This window comes from Dromaius novaehollandiae, chromosome Z (genome assembly GCF_036370855.1).
Source record: "Dromaius novaehollandiae isolate bDroNov1 chromosome Z, bDroNov1.hap1, whole genome shotgun sequence".
Classification (NCBI taxonomy): Eukaryota; Metazoa; Chordata; class Aves; order Casuariiformes; family Dromaiidae; genus Dromaius; species Dromaius novaehollandiae.
Genome location: NC_088132.1, coordinates 46,654,329 through 46,674,707, shown reverse-complemented (window position 1 = coordinate 46,674,707; position 20,379 = coordinate 46,654,329). Strand labels below are relative to the sequence as shown.

General features: G+C 36.7%; 1 protein-coding gene across 1 annotated transcript in view; it reads right to left on the bottom strand.

Annotated features, from left to right (window-relative positions):
• Positions 1-463: 463 nt before the first annotated feature.
• Positions 464-20,379, bottom strand: part of LOC135324774 (solute carrier organic anion transporter family member 4C1-like) — a 33,208-nt gene continuing 13,292 nt past the window's right edge. The window contains exons 4-13 of the mRNA XM_064501683.1: positions 19,000-19,096; positions 17,984-18,105; positions 16,955-17,070; positions 16,500-16,644; positions 14,387-14,582; positions 9,293-9,446; positions 5,968-6,155; positions 3,824-3,888; positions 2,642-2,779; positions 464-1,479 (exon numbers count right to left, since the gene is read on the bottom strand). Of these exons, the coding sequence (XP_064357753.1) occupies positions 1,355-1,479; positions 2,642-2,779; positions 3,824-3,888; positions 5,968-6,155; positions 9,293-9,446; positions 14,387-14,582; positions 16,500-16,644; positions 16,955-17,070; positions 17,984-18,105; positions 19,000-19,096 (1,346 nt within the window). The 3' untranslated portion in view covers positions 464-1,354. The remainder of the gene's footprint in view (positions 1,480-2,641; positions 2,780-3,823; positions 3,889-5,967; positions 6,156-9,292; positions 9,447-14,386; positions 14,583-16,499; positions 16,645-16,954; positions 17,071-17,983; positions 18,106-18,999; positions 19,097-20,379) is intronic.

Here is a 20,379-nt window from a genome sequence, read left to right as displayed (position 1 = left end):
GCTTCAAGAGGAATGAAGCCTTGCATATTAAGGATGTGCAGTCAGTTTTGCTTCTTGCCTAAACAGTTCTTTCTAAATAGCTAACCCAGCAAAGGAGCCTTTTGAGATAAACTAGATGGGTGTAAGTATGTAACAGCTGCATTTAGAAAATTCGATAAAACGAGCCATTTGCTACCCTCCTTTACTGTAGCACTTGATTAGAACCTCAGTAATGAGTCAGTGAGGTTACAGTCCATGTACCCAGACATAAAGGGCATACACTTGGCTACCTAAGAGTGAAGTACACAGTCAGTTGAAGAGAAAGGAGGTCACAAGTTACATTAACTTCAAAGTTAAGCTGCTGCAGAGGATGTATTGCTCATTAAAAATATGTCTGTCTATTTCTGAGTGATATTTCAGTAGCAGGCACTATAGTTTAATACCTAGTTAGAGTGGCTAATTCACATCTGTTGTGCGCAACAGATACCATTTTAATGATGTGCAGCATGCAAGTCAAAAGGGCCAGCTAAAGCTATGCTTTCCTATTGTTGGTGCTTGCATGCCTATGCCTTGCTTTTTCACCATTTTTTGAGTGGAGAAGTCCAGAGCTCAGCCACCACCTAGAAATAACCTAGCACACACAGAAGTTGTAAGAAAATAGGTTTTATTTTCAAATTTTATAGAAAAATGCTAATAATGCCTAGAGAGAAGCTTGACAGCAACTTGCTATATATATCCCAGATAGAAAATAAGGCACTTAATTTAACAAATATTTTGTTGTTATGAGCCTGGCTAGCATATAACAACTATTTACACTTTTCTACAAATACTAAAAAGTGAACAGTTTATGCCATTAAGATAGCATGTAAAAATATTTTTAAAACTTGTCCATATTTGCACATTCCCAAGTATATCTACAGTCAAAAATGTGTCTAAGGTACTAGCCCAGATTATGTGCACATTAAAATAATTCCCATTTTAAACACTGACAGTTCCCTTTGATATATCAAGTTACTTATTTTCTGCTACTAGTCTCACTTAGTTATTATAAGCAGCTGAAACATGCCTCAGTCAGTCCAGTTCAGTTCATTTTTCCTCTTTTTGAAAAGATTATTCCATCTTGTTTCACTTAAATTAGATGCTTATATTTAGAAGTCAGCCACCTGGAAAATGTGTCACTTTTTGGAGATAGTCAGAATACCAAAAATCATGCTCAGAAATTAGTGAACACTACAAATTCACAAATATTTTAAATTGTTCAAGAATTAAATACTGCTCTTTTATACTTAGGTATTATTGTACAAGAATTTTGGTACAAGTTTTGTAACAGATTATTCCTATTGGCTTCTTTTGAAAGTCCTCAGTTTGCTCAGGATTATGTACGTACAGCAGATACCATTTCTGAATCCTTTTGTGACAGGGCTGAACTTGTTGGTGGAGGCTTATATAAGCAGACCGCCATGGTAACAAAGATGATCGTGATGATTTTACAAGCAGCACCTGGAAGCAAATAGGAAAGTTTCTGCTGCAAATCACCTTCAGCAGTAGACAAGAATATTTCTGTTATTGTAAAATTTCACACCATAAGTTATACTGAAAGATTTGGATGTTATGAACTTCAGTGAATTCTGGATGAACTACAAAGGGTAGGTAAAAATCAGTCTTCCCCCTGACCCATCTACCTGCTGGTTCTTGCTTGCAGCAGTATTTCCTTTCCTTCACTCTATTTCTTCACCCCATTGCAGCCTGAAGCATATCTCCCTTACTTCTTGCTTCATTACTATTCTTTGTCTCTTCGGTATTCTTTGCCACACACATGCTGCAACTCCCCCCTTGTACAAACCTCTAAGTATTCACCCCTCAGCTACCTTAAAAAGTCCTTCCATTTACTCTTCACTGATACCAAGTGGTGTTTGTGCAACATTTCTGGGGGAAGACAGACTAGAGGAGGGATTGTATTCAGTCATTGAAGTATGCCTGAAAGATACTGAAACCTGAAGTTGTTTGCTGCTTTTTCAGTTCGAAGGCTAGATATCAGCAGTGCGGTTTAGGCAATTTGAGTACCATGACTGCCAGAAGGCAGGACAACTGCAACTATCACAGATGCAAACCTGACACCCTCACACACACTCAAAATATGCATGCACATACTGCCCATGCACATGCACACCTGAAGGGAACCATTAAACAAGCTGGGAAGTTTTTTGACTAGTGTTTAGAGATATCTCCAGACCCTGATATTAATTCAATGAAAAAACTGAAATGACAAGTGTGAGAAAACTCCTCAGACCTTAAGTTGCTAACAAGTCAAGAGAAATTAGACTGAAATGTGTGCCAGTTCCTTACATTTCAGAAAATAGTGTGGGAAGAGACTGAAGAGCAGAACTATTTCATATTCTTATGTTATAAAAAACCTTTTATAGCTCATTTTTAATAACCTTAGTGGGGTCCTGCTCCTTCTGATATTTTCCTTTTGATATTTAAAAAGACATCTCAGATTGAGTTTTTTTTTTTTTTTTTTTTTTTTTACTTTTAACACTGCTGCTAAGAAAACATAAAAGCTTAAGTTTCCATTTTAAAATACTCTACTTTCCATCTAGCAGACAAGCACAGTATATCTATTACCTTGTACATGTACTTCATATGTAAAAGAGTCACTTACTTATACCCATCAGCAGATAAGCCATTCTTTCATTATCATAAACCCAACAGGCTCCTTTAGTTTTACATTCATTAATATCCCATAGAGTACAACTGTTGTCTATTGCCACACCAAACAATATTGGTCCAGGAATAGTACCTAAAAAACAGTAACATGTTTGAACATTTGAAGTAGTTGGAATAGTCTTACCTGACCTGAATTGATACAGAGAAATTCCAAAGTGGTGGGAAAGGTAAGATGAGACCCACACCCCGTAAACAAGCATTTCAGTCAAGGCCATAGGGCTCATATTACATAGCAACTGTGCCTCTCCCATTGATCTTTATTAATAGGTAGTATGCATACAGTAATTCACTTTTTCAAGCAAGAGCTTTCTTGAGAGAGCTGAGCTTCTCATAACTTCCTAAGCTTTCATAGGAAGATAAAAGTGAGTAAAACTTGGGGGGGCGGGGGGAAGAGAGAGGGAAGTAGTCAAGGAAGCAGGATTCTAACTGAAGAAAAAGAAAGTCCCTTTCTTCAGATTAAGTATACCAAACAGCTGCAAATGCAAAGGATTAAGATATTGGTATGAATCTGTATTCAGTTCTGTATTTTTTCCATCAGATATAGACAGGCTTCTTGGAAAAAATTCCATGTGGAACAAGTACTAATGTTATTCCTTTTTAGAATTCATTGGATTTACGTAATCCTTCTCAGAACAGTGCTTTCTAAAGCAGATGTTTTGCATCTAAGTATAGCCAATGTTATTACAAACACTCCAGGTACACACTGCATGTTCACCCAGCCTGCTTAAGGCCTAAACTAATCTTAAGCTAACAAGCAGCTATATCCTCACTACAGCTCTTCTACCTAGGATCCTTGTGTGATCCCTAGATTCTCTATGGAGGAACATATCAGAGGCTGGGAGTTCATACAGTGTAAATATCTTGTTGGTAGCAATGCTGTTAGTTGCTGCCTCTTTTCAGCTGCAGTCACTACAGGCTGTGCAAAAAGTCCTCCTGTCCTCTGCTCCACAGTGGAGTCAGAGTCTAAGCCACAGATTGCATCTGCCTTTTAACAAGTTTATTCCAAGTCCATTAGAGACTGCTACAAGCTCCTCTCAAAGTATCTTAATGCATCATTTTTAAGTTTGGAAAAATGTCAAGGGTTTATATAGACAGGTATTTCAACAAGAAGTCATACCCAGTAGTCGTAGAAACACTGACTGTACTCCAAGCGCAAATGAACGCTGTTTATCTGGCACACACCTGTAAAACAAACAGATTTGCCATTTAAGGCCTTGGTAAACAAGTTTGTTTTTGAGAAACTTGGAGGAACTTTGTTCCTCAATGAATATGCTTTGTCTTAATATATGCTTTTAACTTATTGATTTCTAAAATCCTCTGCAACCAAGTGTCCAGAACAGAAATGAAGAACTTCAAGTGGCATTTGTCAAAAGATACAAGAAACTCTTATAGAGTAACTACATGGATTGAGTGTTTTCTTCTGTAAAAAGATAAATAGAAAGCTAGCTTATCAGCAGTATCCTGATATACTGCCTAGCATTTTTCCGCAAAACAACCAAGGGTTTAAGAAAAACAGGGCTAGAGTGTAATCCCAAATTATGTCTAAAGAGGCCATACATGAACTGGGACTAGGCTTTAGCACAGCACTGTTTTCCCCTTTGTTTGAAGGGGGGGGGGGGGGGGGGGAACCCAAAAAAAGCTTAGTCACCTGGCCTTAAAACTGATCAGTTCTAGCCTGTGCTATGCAAGTCAGTATGCTGATGTAACAACAGTAGGTAACAATATGATGCAGCATTAAGAATTAACTCATCCATTTCCTTCAGAAATTTCTCTAACTACAAGAATTTTACCCTTACAATATCTTAAATACCACCAGAAAGAATAAATACAGCTTCATTCATACAATTCAGTTTCAGCACTGTTTTTCTTACTCATACTGTATTATATATATATATTGAAGCACTGTCAGGGCAAAAGAGACAGTACTTAAATATTCAGGAGCAATTCCCTCATTGTAGAGTATGAGGATTAACCATAGACAGACATCTGAGGTAAGCAGTTATCAGCAGGCACTGTTAGGATTCCCCATCCATGATGGCAAATAGCAGGAAGAAAATGAGCAGTCTCCCAGTCCATATTTATTTCTAGTACTAGAACAGTGTCATAAATACATGAACTCACCCTTGAAGTCACACAAAACAAAGGCCTACTGAAAAGATAGAGTATGCTACAATAGCTTTCCTCACATTTAGCTATTTAAATTAGTTCTTGACTATTTAAGCTGTGCTATAATCTTTTCCATGGGAATTGTCTTACCATTTTAGTTGAAGTGCATGAGGTTTCCAAAATTCCAAGTGTTATTACTTAGAATTCACTAAAACTGTCAGCTCAAGATTTGAAGCATACAGCAACACTTCACATTATTCTGCCCCCAGACTAGCATGACAAGCTGTTAAACATACATTTACACCAACCCTGAACAGGAGGCTACTACAAAGCATGGTTACATCTTCCCACCTTGCCAGCCTAGAACTCTGGAAAAATAGAATCTAAATCCCACTCTTAAAACATAAGTGTACAGTACTTCTAAGTCTATACATCATAACCATTTTATTCTTCTATCTTGTAGGTATTAGAGGTACAAGTCAGATTTCAACATAAAAGTGAGAACAGCCCTACCTTCAAATGAAGGCCAGTTAATACCAAAATGTATCCAGCTTTGGTGCATGAGTTTTAGAGATTTGAAAGAGTCAAACCACTCCTTAACAGGCATATACATGTCATCATATTTGATATTAACAGCTACCATAGAATTCCATTATTACAGCACTAATCTCATATGAAAGGCAGTCTAGAGTTTGACAGTCTACAGTTTGTAAAATCAGGACTCAATCTGAATTTTGAGACAGGAATCAAAGGATAAGAAGATCTGGAGATAAGAAGTCTTCCTTAAACTAGATACTGTTATTTTGCTTTTTCTTTGTGCAATTTAAAATCCTGACACTACCATGAACAGGGTAGTTGAATATTTTCTTCATCCAAGTACATGGCACATTTATTTGTTCTTCTTTTGACTAAGACAGAGCAAATCATCAATTCAAAGAGCATCTACTAATAACTATAGCGATAGTGAACTGTCCTCTCCTTCAAGCACTGCCAGCTTATTACACAAAATACTACAACAGGAAGTTCCCTGCACACTGGTTAGAGTCTATACTCTACAGCAAAAAAAGAATTAAGAGCATTTTACTGATCTGAGTTTTTTCGTTTTTCTTTTTTTTAAGAATTGATGTTATCTACTTTTCAGCCTAAAAGACATACCTGAGAATTGCCACAGTTGTTGGAGTAACAGCCATAAATGTAAAAACAACAGCAAAGAAGAAGAAGGTCAGAAATAAAGGTAAAAGTCTGCATTGTACTGGACATTTCCCAGGGATAGCTTCATAGAGAAAGTCTTCCAAATTATTTTCTCTTTCCTGTTTCCCAATACAGGAGCAGTTGTGAAAAGTCTGTAATTTATAAAGCAAACAAAAGTTAACTCTCTATACATGATATTGTAACTGAAACTAATGCAATAGATGTTCAGGGTACCTGCATCCCACTGGACACAAGAACACACACTAGCATTACAATATGGGAAACAGACCACTTCCTGATAATCACATGACACTGCAACTCTTATTTTGTAACTGGTTCAGCAGAACTAGGCTAATCCAGCTTATTTGAGCAATAATTATGTTTGTAACCTAAAAAGATGGTGTCTGTCTGCCATTTTGTGCACAGCAAGTTTTAAGGTATAAAGATGAAAAACTTGAAAAGGAGATTTTAAAGTTAGAGGCATGGCCATGTGCAATACAGAATATTACACCAAAACATTAGCAGAGTAAACCATGAAAAGCTAGCTTTCCCACTCAAAGCCTAGTAAGGAACACTGAAGCTGACTGGCACCACAGACTGTTCACAATTAAGAAAAGGCACACTAGAGAGTACTCAAAGCAATATTATATGTATTTTTGAGCAAATCGCCTCTTTGAAAGCATTAAAAACACCACAGAGGAGGAGAGATGTCCTTCATTCCTTTCCCTGAGATAGATTTCTTTTGCAACATTTAACTTCTAAACAAATGAGAGCCAAGGTTGCAGTTCCCTCACAGCAGGATGCATCTAGCACAGCTCTCAAAGTTCTCAGTACCAAAACAGTGTTAGCTGTTACATAGTTTCTTAACCAAAACTGCTGATTATTTCTGTACAATTCAAAAGTTACATTCCAAAGAACTTTTGCTAAGGGCCTGAACTACAAAAGACTGTTACATACACAGAGTCCATTCTTCAGATTCACAGCTACTTGTGCCACTATTTCCTTACACCTTATCCTTCCAGCTTGGATAATACAAGTCCAGTTACAACAGTAGCAGAGCAAACTGCAAAAGTTCACCTTCTTCAGAGGGTTGTTTAGCAAGTGCTAAATCACATGGGGTTACACAGTTGGGTGTTTTTGTTTGTTTGGAAAAAAAAAAAAAAAAAAAACACACAACACACACCACACACTGGGCCATACTTAAAAGGAAGAGACAGGAGCTCTACTCTTGAGACATGAGACTGTACAAACAGTGGAAAGGATAGTGTTCATTGGCTATTCCCTGTACAGGATTTTCTTTTCTTCTAGGGAGAGTTCTGAAGTCCTGCTTAAGAAACATTACCTGGAATTATCTGTATTAAAGCCTTTAACAAACTCAAGCACTCAAAGAAACTCATTCTTAATTTTCCATGTGTCCCTCAAATAGTTATCCTTTGCAACTCTCACTCTGACTTTATTGGGTATCTTTAGCCATGCAAAAAGGATGTGTATACAACTTAAGTACTTGCTTTACACCTTCAACAGAACAGACAGCTAAGAAACTTGCAAAATCCTAGTTCTTTTTACTAGACTCTTTCTACCAGAGACAGATAAAGTTTTTGATAACAAAGCCATCATCAGTCAGGAAGCAAAGTGCTAGCCTTCACTGCTTCCTTGATGCTGCTGAATTGCAGTTGTGTTCCCCAATTCACTTTTTCCTTTATGACTTCATACCTTTCCAAGTTGGTACTTTACCTCTTGAATCCTTACACTATTAACAATCCCCCATCTCAACAGCTGTTATCCCGCTTTAATCTTGCATGGCTCTATTGTCTCAACTTAGCAGTTTCCAGCTGTGCCATATCTGAGCTAATCTGCAACACAGACAACTGAACTCCTAAGGGACCAAGGACTGTTAGAAAGTAATAGAAAGAAGGTTGCACACCAGATAAGTCAGGGTTCAGATGGACCCAGGCACAAGGAAAAACCCTAGCCAGAAGCTGGATTCCCTTTTGCTCCTGCAGGAAGTCAAAAGCAGTTGTGTTGCCATGTAAGACAGAAGAGCAGAATTTCCAGTCTCTAGAAGAATGGTGAAACTAATAACCAGATTTGAGCTGCATCTCCCCATCCCAAGATGCATCCCTTTCACCTAAAAACAGACTTAAGAACGTAAGTTCCTTAACAACACAGTGCACAAGCATTTCATCTGCCACATAAGATCTAATGCAAACTTGAGGAATAAGGATCATATCTGTTCACTGGAAGCAGGCATACAAACTTAAATCATTCCCTCCCACGCTCACTTTAGTGATTGAATGAAAGACTACCACAACTAATTACAATCAAGTACAAAGCCATATGAGAATAAGCTCTAAACAGTTCCAGGCTATTAGAATCTTTTGTAATCAAATAGTTTTAGCATCTTTAAATCCATCCATGTTGGTTATGAAAGAAGAAATCAGTGAATTTTAGTCTTCCACAGAAGTGAGTAGCCACTCATGTTATTCTGAGTAATACCTGTTATCTTGTTTATGTAATCTTATCAACATTTATAAATCTGATGGGAGGCTGTAAAGAGGATGGGCCAGACTCTCCTCAGTGGTGGCCAGTGACAGGACAAGAGGCAAGGGACACAGACTGAAACACAGGAAATCCCACCTGAACACAAGAACACCTCTTCTCATTTACCTTTCCCCTTTCTGATATAGAAGGTCTCCAGGCACCCCATAGTTCAGTTTGCCTACCTTTAAGTCTTTTCTTGCCTACACTCCTTCCATACCCTTAGTCAAGGGTTTCTTGTGCTAGTAGTGACAAGCATAGAAGAGAGCCTCAGTTCCAGGGAGTCTGGATAACCAGTCACCTTCATGGCTTGCCATTCTGATATCAGAAAACTAATATTTGAGGTTTACAAACTCATAGGAGCAGGTCACCATACATACAATAAACATTACATTATGCTTAAAGATCTAGGTAAGAACTGCAATGTCAAGGCAGTTGCTTGCTCCTACTTTACTTTCCTGATAGTCAATTCTTTTTAAAGTAAATGCAAGTTTCATGTATTTTGAGCATTAGAGTTTTAGAAATACATTTGCAACAAGACACTGCACAGCTGAAAAACATACCAACATTCATCCTACTGACAGATGTCTACTTCAAAGTTAACATTAAGTTTTTCCTGTAGTAGCTACCATACAGATTAAGAAATACTGTGATTTGCTAAGGAAAGAACATTTTCCATTTGTTTCCACTGATATTGTATGAATCTGAAACAGTATCATCTACCCTCAATGAAAATCACAGCTTAAAATACCTTTTTCTTGTTGTTAAAAAGATGTGATGTACATCCTGCAAAACAAGGAGAAAAATACTGGACTTCATCTCTGCCACAGACTGGGTAATACATGGAGCGCAAACATCTGCAGTTAGCATTGCATGGTGCTGTTAAATTATGCAGCATGCCTGTTCTGAAAGGTAAAGGTTAATAAGCTTTTAGTAAAGTAGTTTAAAAACAGTAGACATGCAAATAAGTAATGCAGAATTTATAGGTTCATAGATCTCACAAAATATTCAGTTCATGTGATTAGTGCACTTTAATGTTTAAAAATAAAGCCATGATCTTAGTAGTTACAAATCTAGAGGGGGAATTCCCATTTATTCTGGGCCTGGTTATTTTTGCTTTATTATTACTCCCATAGATTTCTCCAATTTCCATTCCAAATAAAACAAAGGAAGGAAATTCCACCTCCCATCCCAGTTCTCTTGAATCATCTCCTCCCTCCCACACACACACTAATTCATATAACTTGCAATTTTAAGAAAAAATACAAGATTAAAAGTAGTGTGTATTTGGTAATGTCTACTTTACTGATCAAATTCAAAGTCATTTTTGGTTTAGATTCAAGTTCAATTGCAAACCCATTGCATTTCTACTTTTTTTAATCCTGCTAGGCAGACATCTGGCCTGTTCCAGCACCAAGAAAGCTGCACACACTAACTGCAGAGTGCCATGACAGAACCTTATCCCACCCAACAAAACCTTAAAAATTTGTCTCAGCTGCTGAGAAAACAAATGAAAATCAGAGTTTAACTCTTAGGTACTACAACTACTCAGTTTGGTGTTTTAGTTCCAGTATAGTATAGGCCACAGTATGCTTATATTTGAGGTAGTTCCATTATATTAGGAATATGAGGAGTCAGTTTGGGAAGTGGGAAGACCTCATTAAGCCATGTTTAGAAAGAATAAGAACACCCTTCAGTTTTCTAAACAGTAGTATATGTAATTATTTTACTGTAATCTGAAAGTGACAGATACATCAACTAAAACATAGGTTTCTTCCGAGGAATTTAAGATCGTCACCAATACCAATAGTGAAAATAATGTAGCTAGGCATTGAGCTGGTTATGACACATAGCATTCAAACTGCACATGGAATATTAGGGACAACATAAGTACCTATGTATTTGGTTCAGCTGTAGTATGACTGAACCCTATCAGGTATGTTAGCTCAGTTTTCAGAGAATCAAAGTTTGTCTACTCTGGCTTAAAACACTTCAAGTGCAGCAAAAGTATATTCACAGGTAGTTAATCTAATCACAAGTTTATTCACACAATGTCTTCCTAGCATCTGAAGTGTGTCAAGTCTAGAAGCCTTTATTCAAAGGAACAGCAACATTTGCCATCAGCTTACACCTGCAGATGCTGTCCCTTCCCCTGACCTCCAGAGAGGCACTGAGATTTTAATTATGTTCAGAGAAAAATATCAAAGTACAGAAAAAATAGTTTAGTGTGCACAGGTTCCTATGTTCTAACATCACTTTTCTAGATCAGCTTAGCAAGTGAGGCCACACAGGGGTCTTAAAGCCATATAGGTTGGGCATTTTGTCATTGCAAATCAAAAGAGTCCTACAGACTTGGAACCAACAGAGCTACAGAAACATTCGCTGCATTTCTGTTCCTTCAAGTCTTCAAGAAAATAGTAGACAAAGGATTTGCCAAAAAGACTTCTTTGAAGTGTTTAATAGATTATAATAAGCCCTATCCATTAGTCCTGCTTATAGCCTACTGTAGTAATAAAATTCATTACAATTAGTACAGTATACATAGTTATTAGGAATGATATACTTTGCTTTTAATATATTTAATCTCAGAAGCCTCAGAGGTGATTCTGTATGTTTGGTACCAGAATCAGACAGACACAAAAAGCATTCTACACTCCCCCACCATTTTCATCTTTTAGAAACAGAATGCTTGCCATGAAGGCTTTCTTCAGAATCTCAAAAAAGTGGGTCTGCATTGATTTGCAAGTCAACTATCAAAGCATTCTTGTAATTTATTTTTTCAGAACCCAGTGTTTCATTTGTTCAATAATATAAGCAGGAGTCAGTCACTTAGCTATTCTCCCATGAGCTTATGAATTTTACTATGTATTTTAGTTGCCTATTCCTTCATGCAAAGCAATTTCAGAAGTGGCACTATATTAGATCTCCTTCTGACAGAGTTCATGCATCAGGCCAACTACCTGTCAACAAGTAACAGTTAACTAGATAAAACTGAACAATTCTTGATAATTGATACAGAGTGCAGAAAGTTACTTTCCGGACTGGTTAATTCCACATTGCTAAGGGATAAGAGATCATCAGCAACACTGGAACACTTACAACTACATAACTGAAGTTATGCAAAGCTCTTATCTTGTATTTAAGAAGTTCACTTAGGGTAGGATAAAAAGCAGTTCAGCTGTACCTTTTGTACTTTCAGCTGCTCGTTATCACAGCACCTGGTACAGAACTCAGGCTTGTTTCATATTCTGCTTCCTGTATAACCTCTGGTTTTGTTATATGCAGATTTTCTTGCTCAATAAATATCTATAAACCTAAAACCAATGCTTGCATCCTAGTTTTCACAGCTGTAAAGGAAAGTGTCCAATATAGTCTTACAGCTAGCATTTTTCATATCCTAGAGTACTGCCATATTAAGGATCAAATGTCAACACTGGCCTTTGAATACACTGTCAACTGATAAAGCAAGTTGTAAAGATGAGAATTGGAATGAGTTGTAAATTAGGCTTTAAGGATTCTTCCTAATCACTAGTATATGAAAGTCACTTTATTCATTTTGCATGCCTTCTGGAAGACCAATAAAATTACCAAGACATCAAGTCATTAAATTTCTACTCTACCTCTAAAGTTTTACCTGACCTTCGTGGGATCACTGAAACTATCCTTCTATCACCTTAAAGTTTAGGCAAACAAGGTGACACATAGCTAAGATACTTTTGTCATACATGTGCACAGCAGATCTTACTAGGCAGTACATTGCACAACTTGAGATACAAGACATGACTGGCATATGGCACATCATAACACACTTGGGCATGTGTTAAGCCAAGTTTAAGTTGAATATATTTTCTTAATGCAACTACAACTGTTGCAAAGAGTTAGAAATTTGACATCTAACCTTAAGTTGACAGGACAAATTCAGAAAGCTTGAAGGCAATAGTGGTTACCTGTTTCAATTTTTTTGCATTTACCTAATGAGAGACCTGAAACATGTATTGTCTTTCATGTCACTCTTTGCATTTGATAGTAAAATTTAACAGTATTTGTCACTTACATTTATGCTGAAGATATTCCCTTAAAGGGCCTAGTAAAATTAGTAGCCTTCATATTCTGAGATTTGTGCACTTAGTTGTCTTCATGAGTAAAATTTGATTTTCATACTCCCCCCTCATTGTTAGATGTTCTCATTAAGTCAGTAAATAAAGAGCATGATAAATACCAAGTGAAGAAACCATAAACATCTATTCAACAGCTATGGCTTTTTTCCCCCCCTAGAATTATTCCTACTTTGCATTTGCTTCAGAAGTTACAAAACTTTCTCATACCTCTGCCACTCAATCTTTTGCATTTTCAAGGTGCACTTTATGCTATTTCATCTGTTGTATAGAAGTGCAAAGATCTTCCCCATTCCAATTAGGTACCAATGCCTTTCTACACACTGGAGAGTAATTTACAGATTATACTTTTGGACAAGTATTACTGTGACCTAATGAAATATTGAGAAGTTTTTTTTTTTTTTTTTTTTTTTTTTTTTTTTTTTTTTTTTTTTTTTAAGTGACAGCTAGCAGTCCCTAGGTGCCAGTCCTAGGAAGTTATTGTGCAACAGCATCTGGCTCTTTGGCAGACTCTCCGACAGTTGGAGTTACCTCTAGCGCGCTCAATTCATGACCACCTGAGTGTTCTCAGTTCTGGCAGAGCTAGCTTCCCTTCTTCCTCCTTTTAAACATCACAAATATATATCCTTTAAAACTGTTTGATAAGTTAGACATTATGATCTTATAGTTTATTCCTTAATATGCATTTTATACAACATAATGCTATGTTGGTGACTTGATCACATATATTTGATGTTAAGTTTTAAAACTGGTCCTAAGGACTCCATTCTCTAAAAAAGTGATTATTCTTGCAGAAATTTATTTTTGAATCTTGTTTTATGTTTGTCACTTTTCTGAAAGTTTTTTCCCTTGCTATACTGATTTCCAGTACAAGTTTTGTTCACAGCAACAGGAATAACATTCATCCTAGAATTCTGTTATTACAGTTAGTACAAAGATTTACAAATGATTCATAGACTATATTCTCATTAGGAATTAGAACTGCGTTCTTTTGGGGACTGATAAATAGATCTTATTTACAGAAGTCCTTCCTACACGTCAGCCAAAAATTTTGAATCATGTTATTGCTAAGCTAGGTTTACTCCACACATTTCATTCTTCAACTTAGGTCACTGTGAGCTATGCTCTTTGCATTAAACTTCTGCATCTCACTTTCAGACATTAGACCATTTTACCAAGATAAAATAAAGTCTCCTTCTGTAAATGGATGCTAAATGCACTAAAATCTGACACTACAATAACACCTTGTGTTTTCTAGGGAAAAGTCTGCAATCACACTGCAACTTAAATTGCCTCCTAAGTATCTCAGTATTCTCTCATGAAATTGTAGTGGATGGCAGATTGCTACCCAGAAACAGACTGGCCAGTTTGTCTGCCACTGGGTAATTTAACAAGACATGAGACACCATTCCCACATATAAAGTTAGCCCTAGTCAATACCATAGGTATCACACCTAGAAGGGTTACAGAAGTTTGTTGTTATTGAGCAGGTTGATCCTGCTCAGAACATTTTACAGGCTACATATGATTACATTTTCTTCTTAGTCTGTTATACAAAGAGTCAAAGAACAAGGTTGAGTTCCATAAAGCAGCTGAGTTTTCATATATCAAGGTAAAGCGATACAAGATTTTTTTTTTTTTTAAAAAAAAAAAGAGTTTGTATTCTGTGAAGTAGCTTATGTATTTTAAACATTAACACCAAGCCCAAGAGTGCATTAAAGTATATTTACCCATTATATGTTTCAGAGACACCTGCGAATGGTTCATTCCCACATTTAGCAAATAAAAACACTGTGTTTAATAGTAGTGCCACTGAACAAGTGCCTATCATGAACTTGATTATGCTTTTGCAATCCATTTTGCACTTGGAAACCAAGAAGCCACTTATGATTTGGCCTAGTGCTGCTGCTGGAATTAATACAAGTCCTAGAGGAAAACAAGACACCAGCAATTACACAAAAATGCAAGACAATTAGAAAAGCAATTTAGAGTGCAATTTCATGTTAAGAAAATCATAGCAGTTACCTGTATCTTAAGATGCAGTATGTGTGATGTCATTTTAAAACCATCCTACCTGAATCTGTCAGCATGGGTAATTTAATAATTTCACTGAAATTGATTTCTTCTGCCCTTACACTATCTTTAGCCTCTTCAGAAGTATAACTTCACAGCATGACTTAGTTGTCAAAAACCAAATTTCAATGCATGAACCCAGATTGCTTAGGACTACATTGCCATACTGGGCAAGAATCTCTGAACACTAGTAGGCTGTTTTACAAAGTTTCAAAATGCTATCTCAATGCTTCCCAGTATTTTCATATGCCTGTCTGGTGTCTTATTATACACTTACACTGCAGGCTTCATATAATGCAATAATTCCTGTTGTACAATATATAACACAAGATAGAATTAAGCATCTACAGAAAAATAGTTTAAATTGCTGAGATGGGGCAGTTTTACTTTCATTGATATAGTCCCTAGTAGTACAAACAGGATAAGTCATTAAGATATTAGATGAGTAACTGAGTACTTTTCTATGGCTAATCTACAATACAACCCAGAAGTGATTGGTTTAGTTTGTGCTGACCTGAGACAACTTGTTTTAGAGACAGTTCAGGTACAGTGTCAGAACTGGTAGAGTAACAGGCCACAGATACCTGTAGTCAAAGTTGGTTTAAATTGTTAACAAGGCCACTGAAAATACTCAGACTAGCTAGTTCAATATTAGTTCAGGTACGGCTAGCCAGTTTTCAACATTTTTGTAAGCATTTCTTTGAAGTTGTACATTTGATTGACACTACCACTATCTCCAACTCCAATTAAAAGCTAAGACAAGCTGGGGGAGGCAAGGCAGAAAAACAGAATTTTCCATTTCATTGCGGATTACTGTTTAAAAACTGACCATGTATTTCAAAGTATTTCTATATAGAAAACTTGCAGGCTGATTTTTTTTTTTTTGAGGCAATGTCATCTGAGTAGCTGTAGTACTAGTTTTTAGTATTACCCAGGGGAATAAGTTATTCAGAAAGTCCCAAGCACAACATTTCTGTTGGAGCAAGAGCACTTCAATTAGTATTATGCTTGTATTGCAGTGCTATAGAGCTGAGAAGTCACTTAGCAAGACATGTTTCAGAAGTACTAAGTCTGCCATCTTCTGCCTTTATCTGGTTGCTGTTCTTCAAAAGTAGTTGTGTTAGAATTACTCATGTGTTCCCACCTAGTGCAGCTTCTCCATCAGATTTTCATATTTGTTTTTCCAATACTCAACTTTTCAGTCTTTCCTTGTTCCACCTATTCCCATTATCTATCATGCACACACAATAAGTGACAGTGAGCCAACTGCAGAAGCAGTTATACAGTCATTTCAGAATATATGCCCAGTATGCTATTAAATATTAAGCTACTGTAGCACTACAGTGGGATTGAAGTGAAAGGGCAGCTCAACCTCTTACTTGCAGTAAGCAGTGCTTTTTCTTCAGCTGCCTTTTATCTTGTCTCCTTTGGTAGAGACTAGGTCGTAGCACTCCCTCAGCTGATTTTAATTATGAAAAATTAAATGCTACTTAAAAATAAAAAGGGTAGAAACTATGGTTTCAGCAGCACACAGAAGTCTCACTTGACTCTGAATGTTAGTATCAGGTCTACTGAACCTACAAACTGGTAGATTTGCACCCTTGATGCACCAGGGTTTTCTTAGGACAGGTAAGAAAAAAACTTAAGAAACTGCATTTCTGTAGTTTTCATATAAATACCTCCACAAGTGTCTTGGACAAGAAGCACAAGATGCCAATGTTCACTCTACTATATTAACTATTAAGATTTAAAAATTAAAAACCACATTACCTCCTAGAGTTGCTGAAAAACTTGATGTCTGTCCAAACTGATTTTCTATGAACTTGGGTAAAAATGTGGCAAAGCCTGTGGCAACTAAAGCTTCTGAAGAACTTGCTATTATTAAACTCATGAGCACAGGATTCTTCAATAGTATCTACAGGGGGAAAAATTAGCATAACACTCAGGAAATCGTCTCACTGTAAAGTCATATAAACTAGAAGTCACTATATTTGAAATCAGACCCTTTCATGTTGAACATTAATATGCTTTTCCTGCTTTAACAATCTTAAGCATCAACTAAATGAAGTAGCACACATTAAAGATTTTCAGCAGACCTGTAAACTATTTTGTCATAGCATGATAAAAAGAACAGCTATTACCTTTCTAATCACTCATGTAAAACCCAAAAATCTCCAATTCTGAGAATACATCAGCTATGCATAGTAAATTCCAGATTTTCTTACCATGAGAGCCATAGGAAAGTCTTTAAAGCTTTTTCCAATGTTCTTGATTTCAACAATTGCCTCACTTCCATCATTATGGGTCTCAGAGATTTTTTCAGCTTGTATTTTTGCTGTGCCTACAGAAGGAAATATTTTTGCACAATGAATATTTTGAACAGTGTTCTTAAACTTTTTAAATACTGAAAAATATCACAAAAGGTTTCCTTTCCTTGGAAAACTAAGCTCAAACATTGTAAATCTTGAATATTTTACTGATACAGATCAATGTAGAGATCAGTAATTTATTCATGTGGAAAGAAGAGTTTGGCTGAAAGCATCATGCTTCCCTCTGAAAGCTTTGGCTGTGAGAAGAGATGTTATCAGGAATATCTTAAAAATACTGAGTGGGCTTCAGGGTAGTCTGAAATTTTTATAGCCCTCCCCATTCTTCCTAGTTCCTTGTTTCACTTTTACTCCTGTTTCTGTCCTGTACTCCTTCCCTGTACTCCATTTCTCCTTCCAGACAAGCAGGATAGGTTCCTTAAAATGCTCTGAGGATATTCCTAAATAGTATCTACCTGAACAAAGTATATTAAAAGTATTCTTTGGAAGACTACTCTGGGACACTGATTCATACTTTACCATCCCACCCAAAAAGGCAATGGAGTCAAAGACAACAATGTAAGAGTGATTAAGTCAATGGGAATTCCCAGATTATGATTCTTGATGGGTAACTCAGCAGCTTAAACACAGCCCTAGGAGCTTAGCTGCAAGCATTTTCCAAAAACACTGACCATCAACTTTGTGCTCTACCCATTTCCAGTCCTACCCAACACCTTTCTTTCAAGGCTCCCCCTCTGCCTTATTTGCCTGTTGTTCTAATGGTAGCATTCTGGAAACAAGGTACTTATTAGCAGACTTTAGCCAAAGACATAGCAAAATGAGAAACAGAACCAGAGAGGAATCAGTCATTCTCAGTCCAGCATTGTATAACCCACAGATATAAACAAGGCTCCCTTCCAAAGTAATCCATTACTGTTAAATATTTACCTGGCAGGTGCTTTGGAAAGCATGAAAAAGGTATTATCATAAGCCAAATTGCAAAAAAGCATGCAAGAAATGCTATCCACCATGCCCCAAGCCAACGTGGGTCATCTTGATCCAGCTTTGTACTGAAAAGATAATTTAGAAGATTAGGTTTAACAGTTATGAACTCAAAAGCAGCAGACATCAGGAAGCTTTGTAACACTAATTGTGCCCAAAAGCTTTTGGATAATGTTATTTTCTTCTCCTTGTTTTCTGCATGCATTCTATTTGTTTCTTTGCTCAAATAGTATTAAGTATACTTATCAGATCTATTACAGTAATATTGCACTCGATCAAATACAGCTTTCACCCCTTATTAATCAAATTCAATCTGATTTAAAGGCTACTCTGATCTTGATTTTAGGATACTGTAGCATTATAGCACTTAAAGCTGTTTTTAAAAGGAATCTTCATAATCAATGAGCTATATGAAAGTCAATAGTATCTCAGAAGAATGCTATTGCATTGATCTGAAGTCACTAAAATACAGGAAATGCAAGAACAAGTGTAAATCAACTTTAGGTTTAGATATTTTTACAATTCATATTATTTTTTGAAGAGTGAACTGTCACTCAGCTGACAGATTTTCTAGCAAACTCTCCCCAGCAGGAAAGGAGCAGTATCTTACTGCTTATATCCCACCTCAGGGAAACATTTCACACATGGTATCAATAGACTAACAGCTAAAGGAATGACTAATCAAAAGCCTTTGTTCATCAGCTTTAGAATAACTAATATCTCCAAAAGCTAGAACTATTTACACAAAAGAAAAACTTTCAAGGGAGTGACTAGTCACTATATGAAGCATCTGACTTGCCAGAAGCCCTTGTAAAGCAACTTGTTACCAAGTTAAACAAGTTTACAAAAAACATCTGTATTTTCCAAGTAAATATAAGATCCCCTCTCCCATGGGGAGAAGATTTTAATAAGGATTATTAGAAAAAAGAAAATATAAAGCAAAAGACTAAGTGTTATCTTGCCTTTCTGGGATCTGGATATCAATATAAATATTTAGTAGCTGCCCTCCTAAGACATAACCAACAGCAGGGCCCAGCAGTGACATGGCATAGCCAATTCCTAGAAGGGAAAATATGTATGTCAAGCTTCACCATATACTTTCAAAGTTTTATTTTAAAGAATTCATAAATAAACTTAAGACCAAGTAATTTGTAATTCGGCCTGTTCCTTCAGTGTCATTATTTAGCCTACAGTGTGCAGAAAAATCTGTACTTGTGCCAATTTACTTGAAAATTTGCAGCTCCCATTAAAACCTGCCTTTTCTCAGAGGTTCAACACAGTAAAAGACACCTCTGACTGCACCTTTATGCATTTTTTTGCCTTTAGCATGCATCTTGTGCCTACAATCATAAGCTATCTTGTGAAAAGTTTCTGAAAACAAGAGCATCAGTTGTTAACAGTACATAAAAGCAATCTTCAAGAACCTAAATATTTAGATTTTTAGTTCAAGTTTTAAGTTGATTTTTAGATCGGTCAGGACCAGAAGCCAGAATTTTGTTAAAGTTGACAGAAATAATATCTGCCACTTGAAGGTTTGTGAAAGTTGTCTCACACACACCAGGGTTCTTAACAGCTCTTGACAAAGTTCTGAGGAAACGAAGCGGCCAACTCCTATGAAAAAGCCCCATTTCCTCCATTCACTATTTTTGCCTTAGTACGAGACTTTCTCAATTCCCCAATAGTTGTTCTGGCCCATCAGCCAGATGTTTGTGGCACATTAGCATAAGCAGTGTCTCTGCAGATAAAGGCTTGCAACGAATAGTAACTAGAGCTAAGTAACTAATGAGGCACCCTTACTTCTGATATTCTATACTTCTTCCCAGGTTGAAGAATCCAGAATTCTTATTTCCAAGGTGCCCGCTTCCTAAATATTCAACATTTCAGTCTCTTTAAACAGCAAAAAGAGACCAGTAAATACCACCTAAATACTAGTAAGTGAAAATAAATATTAAGTTGATGGTAGCCCAGGCTTTCCTCTGTTTTAGAAATACTGACACATTCATAGGACCACTCAGAGTTAGGTTCACATTCACCTTACACAGCTTCAAATTTAGCTTAGAAGGTACTCATACCCTCTTACAGACCACTCAATTTAAATCACCATTTGGAACTGCTTAACTGTCCACTGGCTTTAGATTTAGATACCTCAGTTCAGCATGAAGATAGCCCCTTTCAGAAGGGAAAGAGCCTACCAGCTTATGAGTTGCAAGCATGTATTCTAAGCTATTTGCAGAAACCTCTGTTTCTTTTGCTGTCTTGCACAGCCCTTCTTGCACCAGGCAAGAAGGCAATACTTCAATTCCTCAATACATTGCATGAAAACTAGAAAAAAGTTATACGCT